This window comes from Sciurus carolinensis, chromosome 6, assembly GCF_902686445.1.
Source record: "Sciurus carolinensis chromosome 6, mSciCar1.2, whole genome shotgun sequence".
Classification (NCBI taxonomy): Eukaryota; Metazoa; Chordata; class Mammalia; order Rodentia; family Sciuridae; genus Sciurus; species Sciurus carolinensis.
In genome coordinates this window covers 134273777-134296222 of record NC_062218.1, presented here as the reverse complement: position 1 = coordinate 134296222, position 22446 = coordinate 134273777, and the positions used below count along the sequence as shown (strand labels likewise).

Here is a 22446-nt window from a genome sequence, read left to right as displayed (position 1 = left end):
ATGATTGATAATTGGCATTTACTGATTTTTTTTTCCTTTTTTTTTTTCCTTTTGGTGGTGCCAGGGATTGAACCCAGGGCCTTATGCATGCCAGGCAAAGCCAAATCCCCTGCCTGATTGGTAACAATTGATTGAATATTTCATAATGGCTAACAGAGATTTGGAATTTTCTCGGCACAGGGAAATGAGGTGCTGGATATGCCAGTTACCTTGAGCTGATCATTACTTGGTATATATGTATTGAAAAGTTACACTGTAACCCCATAAATATGTATATTTACCATATGTCAATTAAAAATGAAGATACACTTGAAAAAACTAAAATACAGCAGGGTGCAGTGGCACATGCCTGTAATCGCAACAGTTTGGGAGACTGAGGCAGGAGGATCACATGTTCAAAGCCAGCCTGAGAAAGGACTGAGGGTGTAATTCAATAGAAGAGCACCCCTGGGTTCAGTTCTCAATACCAGAAAGGGGGAAAAAGAACACCTAAAATACACATATAACTTAAACCTATGCAAGGTCGGGATCATCAATATCACTGTCTTCCACCTCCACATCTTGTTCCACTGGCAGGTTTTCAGGCATGGGAATACACTTGGAACTGTCATCTCCTATGATAGCAATGTACCTTCTTCTGGAATATCCCCGAAGAACCTGTCTGAGGTTAATGTTTTACAGTTAACTTTTTTAAACAGAGTAAACACTAAAACAATAATAAAAAGCATAGTGTAGTAAATACACAAACCAATAATGTCATTTATTATCACTATCAAATATTACTACAGTACATAACTGTATGTGCTGTACTTTTATATAACTGGCAGCACAATAGGTCTGTTTACACCAGTATCACCACAAATATGAGGAATGTGTTGGTCTGTCATCGACTGAAACATCATTACACTGTGCATTACTATAATAAACATTAGCTGTTTGTTGATAAATAAAACGAGCCAGTGCCTAGCCAAAATAATAAGTAATCAATATTTGATGAACAAATACATATTTGAAAATTTCTGGTTTTCCACTTAGGATAACGACATAAAAATAGCCAACACTTCAGGCAGCAGGGACTTGGGAGGCTAGGGTAGGAGGATCAAGGCCAGGGCTGGGGAGATAGCTCAGTGGGTAGGGTGCTTGTCTTGCAAGCAGAAGGCCCGGAGTTCAATCCCCAGCAACGGAAAAAAAAAAAAAAAAAAAAAACACAAGTTCAAGGCCAGCCTAGGCAACTTAACAAGAACCTCTCTCAAAATAAAACAAGGGGCTGGGGGTGTAGCTCAGTGATAGAGCACTTGCCTAGCATACATGAGGCCCTGGTTCCATTCCCAGTACAGCCAAAAAAAGCAATAGCTGTGTGTGTAATCCCAGCAATTTAGGAGTTTGATGCAGAAGGATCACAAGTTCAAGATTAGCCTCAGCAACTTATCGAGGCCCTAAGCAACTTAGTGAGACACTGTCTCAAAAAGTAAAAAGGGCTGGGGTTAAGTGCTCCTGGGTTCAATCCTTACTACCAAAAAACAACAACAGCAACAACCAACACTTATACTATTCTTACTAGGCAGCCAGCATTGGTCTTTAAGTCTGTACTTGTACCACCCATTTAATCTTCACAGTAATCCTTGATGGCAGCAGAACTGGCTTCACAGGTATAATCAATGCAGTCTGATCAGTGGTTCACAGGGCCAGTCAAAACTGCCCCATGCTTGAAATTCTTATTTTTTTTCTTTGAATTTGTTTCATAAGTGGGACCAGGGAGCATATGAGGGGGCCTTGGAGCCTGGCTCATGTGGGGTCTCACATTCTACTTCTTCCCTGCTACCATGGCTCACTCTGGAAGGCTTGGGGCTTCTCCCTACTTTCCTTAACCCCACTGCAACTACAAGTGGCCCAGGGAGGGTAGGGGCAGAATCCTCTAAATCTCAGGACAGGGCAGCACATTAGGCAGACATTTGGGCAGGGGCCTCCCACTCACACCATCTTTGCAGCAAAGTTGCAATCCATTAGGGTTGGGGAAAAGGAGATTGACTTCTGTACTTTGATCCAGGCCCTGTGCCAAAATGTTGCACCAGTCTTGGCAAAAGACTGGCCCCTATGTGATAGGTAACATTATTATTCCATTTTATAAAGAGGAAAACTTGAATCAAGATTCAGCTTCTCTCTTTAAATAACTTTATATATATGAAGTTATAATGGGTACTATGTAGTTTTTGTTTTTTTTAAATTAGTCAATTTAAAGAAAGTATTAAGTGCTAGGCTTGGTGGTGCATGCCTATAATCTGAGCAACTCAGGAGGCTGAGGCAGGAGGATTGCAAATTCCAGGCCAGCCTCAGCAATTTAGCAAGGCCCTAAGCAACTTAGCAAGAGAACAGTTTCCTCAAGAGGACAGAAATGCACATAGTTAAAACTCTCCAGGTCTCGGGTTGTGGCTCAGTGCAGAGCACTCACCTAACATGCATGAGGCTCAGGGTTCGATCCTCCACACCACATAAAAATAAAATAAAGGTATTGTATCCACCTACAACTACAAAGTATATTTAAAAAAAAAAAAAAAAAAAACCTCTCCTATCTCAAAATAAAATATAAAAAGGACTGGGTATTTGGCTTAGTGGTTAAGCATCCCTGGGTTCAATCCTGGTACAAAAATAAATAAATAAATAATGAACTGCTGCTCAATCTGGCAAAAATTATGAACATGGCTTCCAAAGGACGGAAATTCAGGTAACTATGGGGATGAGCTGTGTGACTGGTCCCAAAAGGTCACCAGGAACTGAAGCTACCAGGTAGGACAGGGAAAGGTAATTGGTATCAAGCCATCAGGAAGGAAATGGGCCCTGCACAGCATGCTCTACAGAGACCCTAGAGAAGTAGGGATTGGAAGAAAGAGTCTCCCACTTCATCCAGGACCAGGACCACAGCTGGCTAATCCAAGTAATAAGGACAGTTAAGAGTTTTCAGAGAGAGCAGTTTAGGAATGGAGATGATTAAATGTGAGTAGCACCCCTGCCAGATAACATTTTTTCAGAAGCAGTTTTAAAGAACTGTTAGGTAATGCTTTGAATACTTGTTTTAAAATGTTATCCAAAAGCCTAGGTGTAGTACATGCCTGTAATCCCAGTAACTCAGGAGGCTAAAGTAGGAGGATTGCATATTTGAAGCCAGCTTCAGCAATTTAGTGAGGCCCTAGGCAACTTAGTGAGACCCTGTCTCAAAATTTAAAAAATAAAATAAAAAGGGCTGTAGATATGACTCAGTGATTAAAGCATCCCTGGGTTAAATCCCCAGTACTTTAAAAAAAAAAAAACTTATCCAACGTGGGATCTGGTCCCAAGGTGACTGTGTTATCCATAGTTGTCCTGTTTTGGGGGGTTTTTTTGTTTGTTTTTTTTTGGGAGTTGGGGGGGAAATGCACATGGTTAAAAAAAAAAATCCAACCACATTAAAGAACATTCAGCATATAATCTTCCTTCCCCACAACTATCCTTAGCACTAGTTTATCTTTACAAGTGTCTTTGCATATAGGCTTAGTACTTTTCTCTCCCAACACACTAATTTCACACAGTGTGAGACCTTCTAAAAGATGAGTAGTGTTTTATGCATACATGCTCATACAAATGTGCTCATGTAAGAAGGCATTAACAAAACAAAAACAAAACATAACATTATTTAGCTGTATCTTTCTCATTAGGTTGGTGGTATATACCATGCCTTTTTCTTTTACCTTCTGTGGCAAATTTTGTTTTCCATGTGTCAAAACACGCCTGCTTAATTGATGTAACTCCTTCCAAAGTGAAGCACACTTTTTCCCTTTCCAATTGGCAAACTCCTTAAGTTAACCATTGAGATAAGTGAAAATTAGGCGAGTGCAAAAATGTTTTACTATTAATTCAGTACATGTAACTCCATACTGTATTAAAAGATTATGCCAGACACCAAAGGGTTACTCACAACTCAAAGTCAGTTTATAAAGAATTTGTTACCAAAAACTCAAGTACTTGTCTCTGATGCCAATCCAATAATGAGGATACCATTTATAGAAAAAGGAGAAAGGTTTATTGCTTTGCTAGCAAAGGAAAGCAAAGGGGACTCCTGTCCCAGAGGCTGTGATCTGCCCATCAAGAGGAGCAGTTTTTTAAAGAGGGGATTGAAAGGCTACATTCCATGTGTTCTCTATTGGAGCTGTAATTTACTTCAGATAGAGTCATTTCTGAGATCTTCTGGCGCCATCCCCAAAGTCTGGATTACTTCGTTCCTATGGTGGTTGTGTGCTCAAGGACAGATAAATCTGCCTAGGATAGGGAAGAAAGGTAATCCTGTTTCCCCCTGAGATTAAGAATGGGGAGAGATTAGGGAGAAGCAAGGAGAAAGGAAAAGAAACATGTCCCTTTTAAGTTGCAGTGGCAGCTTTAGGAGGTGGATCACAAGTTTGAGGCCACCCTGGGCAATTTAGTGAAACCCTATCTCAAAATAAAATAAAAAGGATAGAAAAAAAAATGCATTCCTATTTTGCCTAACTCAATTTCATTTTTTTATTGTTTTATAAATTGAAACCAAAATATACTACTACATATATACATCCTCTTTTTACTGATTCAATTAGATTTACTAACAGAAACCACAATTACTTGTGATTTCTAAATTTTCTTTAATAAATGTTTAATTTTTTTTTTAAAAAAAGATTGCAGTGGTAAAGAAGCAAAATTCAAAGCATAAAGTGGACTACTGTTACAAATTCTGTCACTTTTCTGTAATTCAGAACCCAACTAAAAGAATCCCTAAAACCCCTTGAGATTGGACAGGTTTTCTCTGGTTCAGTCTTTCAGCAGCTTTACTCCTTTAGGTGACAGGCCTGGGCCCTGTAAAATAGTCAAGATTGATATCCCTGATCCAACCATTTATTTGGTAATTCAAAAAGTGAAGAGCTTTGTGATGTTCTGTGAATTGCGTTTGTGTGTGTGTGTGTGTGTGTGTGTGTGTGTGTTTTACTGAGTCTTGAACCCAGGGGTGCTGCACCACTAAGGTACATCTCCAGTCCTCCTATTTATTTATTTATTTATTTATTTATGTAAATTTTGGGACAGGGTCTTGTTAAATTGCCCAGGCTGACCTTGAGTTTTCAATCCTACTTCCTCAGCCTCTGGCATCCCTTGGCTTACAGGTGTGAGCCACTACGTAGCCATTAAACTACTTTTAAAGGAGTTTTGGTTGACCAGCATCTCAAACCTGGTAAAACTGAATGGCTAAAGGATTATTCCAGTTCATACTTTATTTCTTTTTGGGGGGCACTTTACCACTGAATTACATTCCCAGCCATATTTATTTTCTATTTTGAGACAGGGTTTTGCTAAATTGCTAATGGTCTCACTAAATTGCTGAGGCTGGCCTCAAATTTGCAATCCTCCTGCCTCGGTGACTCGTGTCACTGGGATTACACCCATGCTCTTAATTTCCATGATTCTCTACATTAAATACAAATGGGAATAGGTACTGGCAAAACAGGGGATACATGAGGTGCCTGCAGAATACTACTGTGCTCCCACAAACAATGGAAAGAACTACTGCCAACCAGCTCCAACACTGGACTTATGTTTTTGTTCATGTGACTCCCTAAAAGACTCTATCTTTGAGGGCTGGAGGTGTGACTCAGTGGTAAAGTGCTTGCCTATAGTGCACAAGGCCCTGGGTTTAATCTCTAGAACCAGGGGGGCGGGAAACAAAAGAACACTGCAGCTTTTAAAGTTGACACATAAAATTCATCATAATTTTGAAGTAACTGGGTTGCAGAATACATTTTCTAGTTTATTCTAAATATTGACCTTTAAAAATAAAACTAAAAAAAATAAAATAAATAAATAAATAAAACTGTTGCCGGGTGTGGTGGCTCACACCTGTAATCCCAGTGGCTCTGGAGGCTGAGGCAAGAGGATCACGAATTCAAAGCCAGCCTCAGGAAAATTGAGGTGCTAAGCAACTCAGTAAGACCCTATTTCTAAATAAAATACAAAATGGACTGGGGATGTGACTCAGTGGTCAAATACCTGAGTTCAATCTCCAATACCCAAAAAAATAAATAAATAAATAAATAAATGAAACTGTTTCCTTGATAAGCACCATCATCCCCTCCCCCCCCCCTTTTTTTTTTTTTTGGTGTAGGGGATTCAATCCAGAAGTGCTTATCCAACTGAGCCACATCCCCAGCCCAAATTTATTTATTTAATTTTGTACCCAGAGGCACTTAACCACTGAGCCACATCCCCTTTATTTTTTATTTTGAAGTAGGATCTCATTAAGTTGCTTGAGGCCTCACTAAATTGCTGAGGCTGGCTTTGAACTTGCCATCCTACTGCCTCAGCCTCCCAAGTCACTGGGTTGCAGAACTGTACCACCATGCCTGGCTCCATTGTCCATTTTCCCACATTCCTTGAACTTGAATTTACATACTACTTCTGCTACAGAACTTTATCTTAATATACTAGATTTATATGTTATAAAACAATATCGCTGGACAACCTATCATACATCTTGGCAAAAATATGTAAACAAATTAAAATTTTGTTCATTTTTCTTCTGACTAAAGCTCTAAGAGTATAAAGATTTTTTCTTCTGGAATGAATTACCATTAAAACTACTAGTGATGTTTCATTGATAAAAGGAATATAATTTTTCTAAATTATTATTAAACATAAATAAATTTGTCTTTATCTCTCTTTTTTTTTTTTTTTGCAGTACTGGGGATCGAACTCAGGGCCTTGTGCTTGTAAGGCAAGCACCCTACCAGCTGAGCTATCTCCCCAGCCCTTCTGTATATCTCTTAATGAGCTGAATGGTGTGAATGATGTTGAATGGTGTTGGTTTTCTTCCTTAGTATGTATTAGTAGATGACTGAGTTACTGCTAACGTGATAGAATTCACCATCAAATTTAGACCCTTTTTTTGTTGTTGTTTTTTATAGACGTGATCCCTGAGAAACCTGATTTACATAAATAAGAAATAGAAATGGAGTTTCTTTATAACAATATTGCTTATCTTTAAACTCCTTCCCAAGCTATATACTATATAGCATTGCTCTAATATCAAAAGTTATTTATTGCTCCTTTGTTTTTGTTGATAGCAAATGATTGAAAATTACCTGACTTGCAAAAGTATGCAACCTGGATGTATTAAAGAAATAGCTCACCAGGCATATTGGTACACACCTGTAATCCCTGCGACTGGGGAAGTTGAAGCAGAGAATGATAAGTTCAGGGCCAACCTTGGCAGGCACAGTTTAGCAAGACCCTGTCTCAGAAATGAAAATGGGTGTGGCTCAGTGGTTAAAAAAAAAAAAAAAAAAAAACTCTACCAAGACTTGTCAAAAGATAATTATACTTCTTATTCTTTCACTGAGGTACCCTTTTTAACCCAGAATACTCTAAACAGTTGGGGACATCTAAATATTGCTTATTTCATTCCACCTTTGCCAATGCAACATTTTTTTATGAATAGTCTTTTAGTTTATTGTACCTTAAGAACATTTCATCAAAAACTTGGAGCCATAGTTTTGGTTCGGTTTATGGAAAATGTCAGTCAAGTTAATGGCACATCATAGAGATGCATATTAGAACTGACTGAAAATTAAATAGTAGTCCCCTTTATGCAGGGTTTCACTTTCTGTGACTTCAGTTACCTGAGGTCAACTGTGGTCTGAAAATATAAAATGGAAAATTACAGATAGATACTTCATATATTTTAAACAACTTATTACTGTATATTATAATTCTACTTTATTAATATTGCTAGTCTCTTATTGTGGCTGATTTATAAATTAAATTATCATAGGTATATGTGTATAGGAAAAAACATAGTATGTATAGGATTTGGTACTATTTAAGGTTTCAGACATCCTTGGAACATCTTGGACCATATGTCTCACAGATAAGGAGGGATATTGTATTTGTGGGAAGTACAATAAAGCAATAAGAGATTGGAAACTTCACGTTTTTTTTGGTGACTTGATTAATCATCAAAGGAGGCTTCACCTCCTTTTGGTGTGTGGGGCAATTGGCACCTTACGTCACTGCATCAAGGCAAAGTATGGGGTAGGAAATGAATTGCCTTTCTATACAATAAGAGAAAAAAAACTGCCTGTGAAGCCTGATGATCTGGAAATTGAGTTCCTTAAAATATCGGGACATGAACAGTATTTGGCAAGACTTACCCTGTATGTTTCTGAAACATGAAAACCACTAGTTTATAGAACTGGGCTTGGTGTCTTATTTAAAGATAAATCTTTACAAACTGTTTCTGTGGTTATAGATGGTTTTTCCTTTCTCTTGAAGAGATTTTACATTTTTTATTTCCTTTTCCATTTCCAATCATCACTTCATTAAAATTTTTAAATTTATAAATTCAATACACAGGATTCAAAGTCTAAACATAATTATCCACCCATATCCAAATGCTTCACTTAACCTTCGTTTTCCTCTTCACAACCAAAATGAAATGTTTAGACTATCTTTCCCAGCAGCTCTCTCCCTGTCTTCTTGAGTTTTGCAGATATAGAATCCCAAATTGTCACACGATTTCCTTAAGACCTTCATTACAAATTCAGTCGTAATAGCATCATGTTTTTTAGATTTAAATAGTATTACTTATAACTATATTAAATAGTCTGCATACATGTATACACATTCTTTTAACTATATGTCCATATTAATGCAGTATCCGGAATATACAGGTCTAACACAAAAATTGAAAGATTGAACAAGCAATTCACAAAAGAAATACTAGGAGGCAATGAACTTATGAAAAGAGGCTTAGCCTCAGTAGTAATCAGCTGCAAACTGAAACTACGATCGCCCCACCCTCAGCCAACCTGGGAAAGTGGAAAGATTGAACGATGGCGCAGGTGCCAGGAAGGGGACGCTTCGGGCCCCCAGGGAGAGCCCCCTTCGCACGTGAGGTTAGTTTTCCTGCCGGGGCTGTTTGGGAATCTAAAATTTTAATTTCTGGGATGGCAGTTTCTAGGTTTGCGAGAACATTTGGTAAGCTCTTGTTATAGATGTCCGATATTAACTGTAGACAGTCTTTTGCTCTCAAGAGAGCAAAACAATTAATAGAGTGGAAATGGAAATGTAGCTGATTTGATTCTGACATTTTTTATCTCCCCACAAAAAGTGTTTAAAGCTGAGAACTGTCCACTAGTTGTGGAAGAAAGTTCGGTGACAGGAATTTGAGTCAGGAGCTGCGGGGAGAAAGCTTCCCCACAGGGACCCTGCACACACCACAGAACAAAAGAACGCCGGGAGCACCAGGGGCTCGGAGCCGGGTGGCTCCGCCCGACGCGGCTCGGCCTGGAGCTGGATTTTCCCCAAGAGCAGTACTCGAACGCTTTCCCAGCAAGCCCCCTCGCTTGGAGCAGGGCTTCCTGGAGTTTGCGCTCTCTCATTGGTCGGAAATGGACTAGGGAGAGACCAATTGCGGTGAGTCTTGGTAGAGCTGTCACCCTAGCAACGCGCTGAGCCGCCTGGGAGAGGCCTCTGAAGTAGGAATCCTGCGTTTCTTCTGACCCAAGGCCCTGGCGGTGCAGGTGGGACTCTGGCCCCCAGGAATCAGTAACCTGATGACTGCGAACCCCCGTTATCTGCCGCTCAGCACGTCCGCACCCGGAGAAACCGTCCGACCCCCTGCTTAGCTCGTCTTCCCTTCATTATCCCGCATCAAACCTCCACTCCTGGGACCACACTCAGTCGACTAACGAAGCTCTCCCTGCTTGTGCCCCACAGCTTCCAAGGGCCAGATGATGGAGGAGCGTGCCAACCTGATGCACATGATGAAACTCAGCATCAAGGTCTTGCTCCAGTCAGCCCTGAGCTTGGGTCGCAGCCTGGATTCGGACCATGCTCCCTTGCAGCAGTTTTTTGTAGTGATGGAGCACTGCCTCAAACATGGGCTGAAAGGTGAGCCTGAAGGAGCGTTCGGGAGTGCGGAAATGTGGGTTAGGTGTTTCCTCATCATTTTTCACCAGTGCCAAACATTGTTCTTAGTGTAGGGATAACAGCAGAATGCAGAACAACTTCCCTGCCCTCATGAAGCAGCATTCTTTCTAGAGCAGTACTGTCCAATAAAAATGTCCTGTAAGTCACATAGGCAGTTTTAATTTTTATAATAGGCACATTTAAAAGTAAAAAGAAATGGGTGAAACTAACAACATTTTGTTGAACTCTGTAATACCCACAGTTATTTTGACACATAATTATTTTGAAACCTTATTAATGCCATATTTCACATTCTTTACACTTACAGCACATCTCAGTTCAGTTCCTCAGTTTTACTTAACCATGCTGCAAGTGCTCTGTAGGTAGCATATGTGGCTAGTGACTGCTTTGGAAAGCATAATTCTAGAGGACAAGAAGATAGTAAATGTAGAAACAAACAATTATAGAATGCTACAGATTCAAGAAAGCAGAGAATCAAAGAAGGAAACTTTCAGCTATGGTGGAGAAGTTAAACAGTCCTACAAAGATTTGAGGCAAGAATATTCCTAGCACAGGAGAAAAAAACAATAACACCAACAACATGTAGAGCTCCTGAATGTGGCCAACCGTGGTATGAGGAAGACTCCTGATAACTGAAGCATACTGAGAGGGAAACTGGAAGAGATGAGTTCAGGGAAGGGGTTGAATCACTTATGCCCTTAGAGGTCATGATAAGGAGTTTGAGTCTATTCTCTATGTATTTGGAGGGTTTTAAACAAGGGAGAGACATGACTTAACTTGTATTTTTAAAAGAACTTCCAGCTATGTCCAAAACAGATTGGAAGGGTAGGGAGGTGACAATATGAGAAACAAGGAGACCAACAATTTTTACAGCAGTTTGGGTAAAAAATGGCAGTGATGATTTGAAGAAATCAGGCATTGATATTGACATCAAGAGGGTCACAGGTGAGTGTAGAAGGCATCTTTTTTATTTGAGAAGCAGTATACTTGGAGAAAGAGCAGAATAGGTTTATCAGAGAAACTCAGTTACCAGGGGAAAGTAGTGCTAATTTGTTCTTTGGCCTCTCCCAGACCCCAAAATTGAATCGAAAAAAAAAAAAAGGGATCAAATCAGAAGGATTAAGCAATGAAGAAGCTCTGCAACTTTCTGTTACCTTTTGGGAGAAGAAGTTTTGCAACCTGTTCTTGTGAATAACACTTGTTTTCCCTTTTAGTTAAGAAGAGTTTTATTGGCCAAAATAAATCTTTCTTTGGTCCTTTGGAGCTGGTGGAGAAACTTTGTCCAGAAGCATCAGATATAGCTACTAGTGTCAGAAATCTGCCAGAATTAAAGTAAGTGAGAAATAGTTATCCTAATTTGATGTTTTTTTTAAAAAAAAACCCTCATATTTACCCATTTCTCAATTCCTTGCTTATAAATTTGAAGCAAACTGTAGCATTAACCACATTCAATTTAGACTTTTAAGCCCAGCTCTGCTGCTCATTATCTATATGATCTTGAGCAAGATCTGCAGGTTTTTCTTTTAATATTTTTGTTTCAGTTGTAGATGGACACAGTACTTTTATTTTATTTTTATGTGGTGCTGAGGATCAAACTCAGGGCCTCACACATCTAGGCAAGTATTCTACCACTGAGCCACAACCACTGCAGCCACTGCAGCTTTCTGAGCCTTTGTTTCCTTTTCTTTAACATATGGACAGTGATTTCTACTTGCCACACAGGTCAAATAGGTTATGAAGACATTGTCAACCAAAGAACATTCACAGGAGGAAAAGGAATTGTTCCCCTCCTAGAATCTATTTTGGATACATTTGAGCAGTTTGAATAATACAGTTTAGGCCATATCTTAGATTCCAGGACAAGGAGCATTTGTGAACAGGCTGGGACTGACAGATTATTATGTCATGACTAGATTTGCCCTTGGGACCACTATACATAGGCTTAAGATCAAAAACTAGGCAAAACACAGTCAAGGCATCATCATGGAATATGGCATTTAGAAGGGGCCTTAGAGATCCTTACACTGATGTAAAACTTGACTTTTCAGCCTTTGACACTTCTGTGGAGCCAGCCTATGCCATTTTCAGATAATAATAACAGCTACCACCCTAAGGATCTGCTACATACTAGGCATTATACTGAGGATATTTCATTGTCTAATTCTACATACCCATCTTCTAGGATAGCTGTTGACATCCCCATTTGCCATTATGGAAACTGAGACTTAGAATGGTTAAGTGACTTTGTCCATTGTTCCTTGACAAGTGAGTGGCAGAGCCAGGAAGATCTATTGAACTCTTAAAATCATTTAAGTCCCACTAGACTTCATTGCTGCTGAGTATGCATTCTTCTTAAGATTAGACTTAAGTCCTCTGTCCCTATCCCCAATTCAGCCTTCTGGCCTACACCACATAAGTTTTAAAATATTTTGCAAATGCCAGCTTTTCAAGTTTTTGTTTGATGATCCTCCCAGCACCCCGTGTGGGAATAGAATCCAGGCCTCACACCCCGCCAGCCCCGAGGCATTGCTGAAGTCTTATTTTGCTTACTCAGAGCAACCTGTCATCCAAATCCACCACATCTGTTTCCTTGTTAATTCTGGGTTGTTAAAGAATCCACAAACTTAAGTATGTCCAAAAAGAACATGTATAACAGTTCCCTACCTTTTAGAAGGAGGAACCTGTTGAGGACTGTTTTGCTTCATAAAGAACTGCAATGTTTTTACTATTTTATTAAATACTAACAAAATTCTAAAATTACCATAGTATTTTCAAAGTGCTATGACTAATGCTTTTTGTTTTTGTTTTTTAGGGGTTGGAGGGTTATTTAAGGTAGTTGGAAATTTTTAGAATGAATTTTGCATCCTGGGACGAATCTCTAGAGTTCAATACCACATCCAATTGACATAAAATATCTTTCTTTTTTTAAAATTTTTTTGGTACCAGGGATTGAACCCAGTGGCACTTAACCACTGAGCCACATTCCCAGCCCTTTTTTGTATTTTATTTAAAGACAGGGTTTCACTGAATTGCTTAGGGCCTTGCTAAATTGCTGAGGCTGGCTTTGAACCCACAATCCTCCTACCTCAGCCTCCCAAGCTGCTGGGATTACAGACATGCGCCACCATGCCCAGCATAAAAATATCTTTTACAACATGACCTAATGTCCAGAATTTTTCTTTATTTTCATCTTGGTTTATTATTGAACTTAACTATATATTATAAAAACCCACTTGCTCATATAGGTCCTTACCCAGGAAAGGCTTCTCTCATTTATGAAAACTAAAAATAACTCTTTTTCCCTAAGTACCTAATTTTTAATTGAGAAATAAAAACAAAGCAAAAAATTTAAATTGTCAAATTTCCATTATCCTACTAGCTAAGGAAAAATATTTGGAACTGGGGGATATAACTCAGTGGTAGAGCAGGTGCTTAGCATGCACAAGACCCTGGGTTCCATCCCTAACACAACAATAACAAAGACAATAAAGAAGAGAAAATGCTGGACTGGGATTGGGATTGTAGCTTAGTGGTAGAGCACTTGCCTAGTGTGTGTGAGGCACTGGGTTCAGTTCTCAGCACCACATATAAATAAATGAATAAAAAATAAAAGTCTACCAACATCTAAAAAATGTTTAAAAAAAAAAAAAAAGAGAAAATGCTATTAAAGTCTTGATTAGTATCCTTCCAGTCCTTTTAGTGTATAGTTGGCCAGACAAATATTTTTTTGATTGTCCCAGCCCTCGCATAGCATCATCTTGCACTTATTCTTATGGAAGATAGCTTGGTACCAGAATTGCTAATACATTTACCTGTTGATCCAGCAATTTCATTTTTAGGCATGTTATCCTACAGATGTAACACATGAAAACAACAGAATCAGATTTGGGGGCACACGCCATCTGAGAGGCTGAGGCAGGAGGATAGCTTGAGCCAAGAAGTATCAGACCATGTCAGCAACAGAGAAAGATCCAGTCTAAATAAATAAATTAATAATATGCATATAAAATATAGAATTGTCTGTGGCAGCATTGTTTATAACAGCAGATTAGAACCAGCTTATTTTTTTTAAAAAACCTAGCCATTGCAGTTGCACACCTATAGTCCCAGCGTCTCAGGAGGCTGGGCAGGAGGATTTCAGGTTCAAAACCAGCTTCAGCAAATTAGCGAGGCCCTAAGCAACTCAGCAAGACCCTGTCTCTAAATAAAATATAAAAAAGGGCTGGGGATGTAGTTCAGTGGTTGAGTGCCCCTGGGTTCAATTCCCAGTAACAAAAACAAAAAAAAACTAAATAAACTATAGTGTAGTCTAATAATAAAACAGTAAAGATGTAGAAAATTGAGTTAAATCCTCTGTAATATGGAAAGATTCTTAAGATGACAGATACTCAGTGAAATAAGCAAGTTGCAAAACAGCTTGCTAGTTTTTTTTAAAAAGGGGAGAATAATAGTTTGTATTTCTACTTATTTTCATATAGATAAAAATGTTTTGAAAGCAAACCTAAACTAAAAACAGTATATTAATGTATTGGTGGGAGAATGGCAAAATGGAGGATAGTTAGGGTCAAGAGAGCTATAACTGTGTGCTACCTTTTTATATATATATATATTTTTTTGATTTTGCAGTATTAGGGATCAAGCCCAAGGCCTCCCACATGGAAGTACTCTACCATTTAGTCATATTGCCAGTTCCTGTGTATGACTTTTTATGTAGTATTCTGGTTTTTAAACCAGGTGCAGATATGATAGCCTATTCAAAAAATAGTCAGTATTGAATTGTACATACTGTTTTGTAGCTTTTTTTTTGGTACCAGGAGCACTTGGACACTGATTCCCATCCCCAGCCCTATTTTGTATTTTATGTAGATACAGAGTCTCACTGAGTTGCTTAGTGCCTCACTTTTGCTGAGGCTGGCTTTGAACTCACCATCCTCCTGCCACAGTCTCCCAAGCCACTGGGATTACACAGTGCCTGGCTGTAGCTTTTTCATTTGATTTTTTACTTCTTTCCATATCAAATATTCATTCTCATCTTTTTTATTAATATTGTTAAATGAGATAACAATTACATGTGTTTATAGGGTGGTATTTCAATACAGTGTGTTGTGTAATGATCATGTGGGTCATTGGCATCTCTTTTATCTCAGACATTTACCACTTTGTGCATAACAGCATTTTTTAAGTGGCCAGATAGTATTCTCTCATATAATTAATTTTTAAAACCCCTGGTTGTCTCTAAATTCTCATTATACTATGGTAACCATCCCCAAATATACATGTTTGTGTCCATCCTAAATTATTTCCTTAGAATATATTACTAGATGGGGCTGGGGATATAGCTCAGTTGGTAGAGTGCTTAGCTCACAAACACAAGGCCCTGGGTTCAATCCCCAGCACGGCCCAAAAAAAAAAAAAAAAAAAAAAAAAGAATGTATTACTAGATGTAGAATTTTTATAATCTATTATCATTAAATTCCTAGATAGAAAAATTATACCTTTTCAATATTCCTACCAAACTGCAACTGTCAGCCTCTATTTTTCCTATCATGCTAACATTAAATATCTTCTTTTCTTACTTTATATTCTCTCCTTTTTTTGTTCTTGTTTAACATCATTTATGTGAGGTGGGAGGGGGAGTGTTTCAAAGCATTTAAAAAATTGTTTTAGGTACTAGGGGTTGAATTCAAGGCCTCATGCAAGCTCAGCAAGTGCTCTACCACTGAGCTTCATTCCTGCTCCCCCCACTTTTTTTTTTTTTTTTTTTTTTTTTGGAGGCAGGGTCTCCCTAACTTTGAATCCCTCTGCCTCAGCCTCTGAGTTGTTGTGATTGTAGATGTGCTACCAAGCCTGTCTCAAAGCCTTTTTTATTGATGAAATTAGATTAACCTTTGTGAGCCTGGCTTCTGAAACATAGGCTGCATTTGAACTTTGTAACCAGGTCTTTGACCTTGAGAGCTTCCTTTTTTGGCAGATTATTGATGACAGAAGTACCTTCACTACTTTCTTTGATGTTACATCTTTTTTCCTTAAACAGTTTTAGATCTACAATAGGAAAGCTTTTTTTCTTTTAATGTTTAATCCAGGTCTTTTCAAAATTGTACCTTTGTGCAGTTGGTGACCAGTTGAGAAATAGTGTGAGTTACTTAATACAACTGAAAATATATGCTTAAAATTGGGTTAAGACATGCCTGTAATCTCAGCAACTCAGGAACCTGAGGCAGGAGGATCCAAGTTGGGAGGCCAGCCTCTATAACTTAGTGAGGCTCTAAGCAACTTAGCAAGACCTCATCTCAAAATAAGAAATAAAAAGAGCCAGGAGTGTAGCTCAGTGACAAAGCATCGCTGGATTCAATCCCCAGTGCTGAAAAAATAAGCAAAATAAATAAAAATGGTTAAGATGGTAAATGTTATGTTGCATGTATTTTACCACAACTAAAAATTTTACATTTGAGCCACTGCCTTAGAAAACTTGTGAGACATCAACACTTTAATATACATGATGATCAGTCTTTTGAAATAATGTTTTCCTATATAGATCTAACCTAATATTTCCTGGCTCTGTGAAATTTTTTGAACATACATAAATATGTGAAGTTTATGTGGTTTTATTCTAGAAATCATATTTTTGTGGCTTTAAGATATTTTCCTTTTGTTGAAATACATCATGCCCTTTGTATAAAATTTAAATAGTACACAAAGGTATATAGTGGGCCATTTTCTCTGCATGCCCAAATGGTGCACATCCCTCCCTCCCTCAACCCCAAAGCATTTGTTCACACAGTGTTCAAAAGTGAATGTGTGAACTTGTATACCTCTCTGGCTTAAATGAAGATTGGTTTTTTGGTTTGTTTTTGTTTTTGTTTTGTTTTCTGTGTTTGTTGTTATTATGCCATAACAGTTTGGTTCTCTGTTTGAATTCCAGGACAGCTGTGGGAAGAGGCAGAGCTTGGCTTTATCTCGCTCTCATGCAAAAGAAACTGGCAGATTATCTGAAAGTACTTATAGACAATAAACATCTCTTAAGGTATTTCATCATCTGTCTTTGCTTATCTTTTGCTTTGTAAATAATTACAGCATAGTTCTGTAGGTTGTTTTGAATTAAAATAAGAGTACGTAATGTTCAAAGCTTCTATTTGAAATTATCATCTTAAATATTTATTCTGTGGCTTAGTTTTAAAATAGCAATGTTTCTTTTTTTATCATTTTATTTATTTATTTTTGGGGGATACCAGAGATTGAACTCAGGGGCACTGGACCACCGAGCCACATTCCCAACCCTATTTTGTATTTTATTTAGAAACAGTATCTCAGCTGAGTTGCTTAGCTCCTTGCTTTTGCTGAGACTGGCTTTGAATTCATGATCCTCCCTGCCTCAGCCTCCTGAGCCACTGGGATCACAGGCATATGTCACTGCATCCAGCAATGTTTCTTTTTTGAGCACTGATATCTGAAAATAATTTTGAATGAAGATTCATATGACCTTTTCATTTTGAAAATTTTCAAAGATAATTCTTTAAAAGTGTCAGTACCTAAGATTTGATAACTAACAGCCTATTCTATTAAGTTTCTATGAAATGGTATTTATTACATTGAAAAAAATTATTTTAGAGCTAGATACAGTGGACAATTTTAAAAGTATCAAATCCTGCTTTTTTAACAGAACATGTCTATATTACCTAGTTCAGGATTCCATATCCAGTTTATAAAATTTTATCTCTTAGCATTAGTAAAATCTTAATTTGCCTATCACTGAAATTTATGACTGGTTCATTTTTTATATTTATAACTGTATAAGCAAATAGTCATTATAAAAGGAATTTTCTCTAGACTGAGAATTTACAACTCATGAATCACTCTGGAGTTAATTCTCTTGTGTAGTGAGATAAAAATATCTTTTACAGTATGATCTAAACTCCAAATTTTTCAGTGTTTTTAAGTCACAGCCTGTTATTGGACATCTCTTTATGTGATAAATACTGATTTCAAATATTTTGTATACTTTGTGCTCTGAGTATATTTACACTGAGTAAATTGAGTTTCAGATTTTGTTCTAATAAACTAATTCTTAAGACATTAAGTTCTGCATGCACACGCACATATGTGTGTACACACACACAGAATTGCCTGGGTGCCAGTGAATTTGATAAACTAGTAAATCAGTGGTGATCAGAATCAATAGTAGAGGGGGTAGAGCCCCACTGCAAATGGCTGAGATGACTATGAGGTAAGGAAGTTTTTACAACACACATTGCTCAGGACACAGGAAGAGGAAAGTTTTATTCTTGGATGTGTGGAGGCTATGGAATCCTATTTACTGTTTATAAAAGCACAAATATAAAAATTGTTCATACCAGTGCAGAAGGGGAACCAGTGTAGAGACAGGAGAGGCAGAATGATGCTCAGGAATGCAGTGACCAGGAGATAATGGGAAGGACTGGGGTTCAAGATCCAAATGGAGGAATTCACCTTACACAGAAAGATTGAAGAGCCCACCCTAATCCACAGGAAGAAAGGAGGATGGAGAATGTATCAGTCAACTTTCTGTCACTATAACAAATACCCGAAGTTGGACACAGTGGGGCACACCTTAATCCCAGCAATTAAGAAACCTGAGGCAGGAAGATCACAAGTTTAAAGCCAGTCTCAGCATTTTATCCAGACCTTCAGCAGTTTAGCAAAATAAAAAGGTCTAGGGATGTAGATTAGTAGTAAAGTATCTGAGTATCAATTCCCAGTATCAGGAGGAAAAAAAAAATGAGATAATCATTTTAGAAGAGATTAATTCTGGCTTATAATTTTAGAGGTTTCAGCCCATAATCCGTTGATCCTGCTACTTTGGGTCTCTGGCAAGGCAATAGGAGCATGTTGCAGAGTAAAAACCACTCACCTGGACAGGAAGCAAAAGAGAGAAGAGACCAAGGTCCCACCATCGCCTTGTGGGGCACACCTGCCATGACCTAAAGACCTCCCATTAGGCCCTCCCATTAGGCCACCTCCCAATAGCATCAATCCTTTAGCACCTTTGGGGGACACTTAATATTCAAATGGTAGCAGAGAAGAAATAGTAATACTTGACATAGTGGAAAGAAACGAAAGGTATTGCCCCGTGTAGGTCAGTAGCCACACCAGCCAAGAGTTGAAAAGGCAAAGCAGGTTGGGGTGAAGGAGTCTTAAAAGTATTCTGAGCAGCTCCTCTGTCATGTCAATCTCTTTTAGTGAGTTCTATGACCCTGAGGCATTAATGATGGAGGAAGAAGGAATGGTGATTGTTGGTTTGCTGGTGGGACTCAATGTTCTTGATGCCAATCTCTGCTTAAAAGGAGAAGACTTGGATTCTCAGGTAAAAGTGGGATTTTGGCTCTAGATGAATGAATTAGCCTGGGGCTTTTACATTGGATCTGCAAACATGTACTGAACCTAAAACAGGACAGATATCAAAAGCCCTTTGATGGAAAACTGAGCAAAGTGCTGTGCTAGGGCAGAGAGGAAATCAATGGGGGAGGCAGCTCGGGGAAGGATGATGGACAGAGGCACACCAGAAAGCCTCGTATTTGGGGGAACAGGTAAACAGTTCTCCATAATGGAACAGATGTTGCCCAATGAGGTAAAGGTGGAGACTGGGAGGTTTTTAGACCATTAGTGTCATGTTAAAGAGTTTAGTTCTTACCCTTTAAACCTAGGGAAGCTGTTGGAGGTTTTTAAGCACTATACTGAAATGACCAGGCCTGGGTTTGAGAAAGATCAATCTAGTAGCCCTGAGTTAGAAGTGACCTAGAATAGACATAACAAAAACATTGAGGAGTCTAGTCCAGAAGTCCCAAAAGGTTCGATGAGGAGTGGAAAAATAGAGTCAAGTGGGAAGTCAGGTTGATAAAATGGGACACAAATTAGAGTAAGCAGTAAAGTATAAGACAGACAGGGTGGTATGCGCCTTTACTTTCAGCTACTGGGGAGGCTGAGGCAGGAGGATCACAAAGTTCAAGGCTAGCCTCAGCAATTTTTATTTCTTTTCCTTGGATGTTTTGTTTTGTTTTGTTTTGTTTTGAAGTTTTATAATTACACATAGTAGTTGGGTTCATCCCAACAAATGTATATGCATGATATCTATTTCAGCAGGCCATATAGCCCACCTCGTAGAGTGCCTGCCTCTCATGCTGGAGTCCCGGGTTTGAGTCCCCAGCACTGTGGGATTGTGGAAATAACAAACAGTGAAATCTATTTCAGTTCATGATCCCTGCCTTTTCTCTCCCATTCTTCCTCCCCTCTCCCATCAGCCTCTGCATTTTAGCAATATCCTAAGCAAATTAGCAAGACCCTGTTTCAAAAAATAAAAATATAAAAGGCCTGTGGATATATAGCTCAGTGGTAAAGTGACCCTGGGTTCAATCTCCAATACCAAAAAAAAAAAAAACAGTAAGTTATAGAGTGCCCTGTGGTGGGGTATGCAGGGGACAGCCCTCAGGTAGACTTTTTACTACACCAGAGATGGTAACCAGAGCTGAGGCCTAAGACTCCTGGTGTTAGGAACTGTGTCTGAGGGAAAACAGATACCCTGATCCATCTTCAGGACATTAGTAGCCATCATGCGGTTGGACCTAAAGAATCTAACTAAAGCTTACTAGGTGCATTAGAACACACCTTGTAATCCCAGCAACTCTGGAGGCTGTGACAGGAGGACCAGCCTCAGAAACTTAGTGAGACCTTTTTAACTATTTAAAAGGGCTGGAGATGTAGAATAGTGGTAAAGTACCCCTGGGTTCAATCCTCAGTACCACCAAAAGGAAAAAAAGAAAAAAAAAAAAAAAGAACCTAAAGCTTCCCAAATCCCTCCATGTCTACATTACCTTTTGTGTGTGTGTGTGTGTGTGTGTGTGTGTGTGTGTGGTACTGGGGATCAAACTCAGGGCCTCACATTCCCAGTCCCAGGTTAATTTTTTTTTTTTTTTTTTTTTTTTTTTTTTTGTAACATCTCCATGCCCACACACATGCCTTTTTTTTTTTTTTTTTTTTTTTGGGTGCTGGGGATCGAACCCAGAGCCTTGTGCTTACAAGGCAAGCACTCTACCGACTGAGCTATCTCCCCAGCCCCACCGACTGAGCTATCTCCCCAGCCCCACACATGCCTTTTAAAAAAAAAAAAAAAATGCTTTTTATTGTTTTTACTGTTGAAATTTTTTTCAATAATTGAAGTATTTTTGAGATTAAACTAAACCACACATAATGTCATTACTCCACGGTACATATATTCTGCCATATATACTTCTAGCACATGAATAAAGGTGCGTGTGTGTATGTGTGTGTGTTGGAATGAGATATTGGCAGTTTCTTTTTTATTAGGCCAAAATATCTAGGCACAAAATTTTGGCCTATTGTTTGAATCTAACATTATATGTTCTATACTACACTCAGTGACAGTAAAGATGTAAAACATACCATTATTCATACCATAATTTTACCAGTATCTTACGAATTTAGGTCATTTCCATGTTATAGCAACAATACTATAAATATCCTTTTACCTCTTTGTACTCTTGTCCATTAACTTACTTGGGATAAATTTTGGAGTTGTTTTGTTAGAGTATATACTATATTCCACATACTGTAAAATTGACCTCCAGACATATCCTCTTGGCAATATGTAAGAGAACCCTCTTCCTCTTGGGAACACTGCATATAGTAAGTTTTCTTAGCCTTTTCCAAATAGATAGTACAACTCATCTCAAATTTATATTTTAAAGAAATAAGGAAATGAAATATCATGTTTTATTTGAACTGTTGTGACTACATGCTTGTATCCTTTGCCCATGTTTCTGTTTTCCATTTGTTGTTGTTTTATGTCTTTTTTAATAGGATTAGGATATTGACCCTTTTTTGGAATTTTTTGTTTTTAATTAATTGGGATTTTTGTTTGTTTCTCAAAGGTATTTGTGGTGTAGAACGTTGTCATTGTGTTTGTTGTAATTATTTGTAGTAGTGGGGATTAAACCCAGAGGTGTTCTACCACTGAGCTACATCCTCAGCCTGTTTTGTGTTTGTGTTTTGAGACATGATATGGTTAGGTTGCCCAGGCTGACCTGGAACTTGTGATCCTCCTACCTCAGACTCCTAAGTAGCTAGGACTACAGAGGTGCATCACTGTGCCCAGCTGGAAGTAATTTCATTTAAATCTTTTAGACTAGAGTTGCATGACAACTTTCTGTTGTACCTTTCTTAAATCTCACTGTTCTCATTTGTAATACTGTGCATTTGTTAAATATTGGTCATACTTGGTATAGATTGATCTATTTTGTTGAACTTTAAAGAACCAACTTCTATTTTTCAATTCTGCTTTTAGAATAGGGCTTTGTTTTCTAATCCATTAATTTCTGTTTCCACTATTAATTATTCTTTCTCATTCTGTCATTGCATTTTTCCAGTTGAATATGTTTTTATGATTTAATTTTTTATTACAAAATAAATCCATGCTTG

At 38.3% G+C, this 22446-nt stretch overlaps 1 protein-coding gene across 3 annotated transcripts in view; it reads left to right on the top strand.

Annotated features, from left to right (window-relative positions):
- The window catches only part of Rufy1 (RUN and FYVE domain containing 1), a 57029-nt gene that overhangs the window by 3645 nt on the left and 30938 nt on the right, over positions 1 to 22446 (top strand). Inside the window, exons 1-5 of one of the 3 annotated variants that reach the window (XM_047555922.1) lie at positions 8852 to 8942; positions 9766 to 9939; positions 11193 to 11310; positions 16901 to 17002; positions 19195 to 19318. In XM_047555922.1, the coding sequence (XP_047411878.1) occupies positions 9780 to 9939; positions 11193 to 11310; positions 16901 to 17002; positions 19195 to 19318 (504 nt within the window). In that variant the 5' untranslated portion in view covers positions 8852 to 8942; positions 9766 to 9779. Of the gene's footprint in view, positions 1 to 8851; positions 8943 to 9523; positions 9570 to 9765; positions 9940 to 11192; positions 11311 to 16900; positions 17003 to 19194; positions 19319 to 22446 lie in introns of those variants that run through there. The other 2 variants (XM_047555923.1, XM_047555921.1) reach the window with 2 other exon arrangements.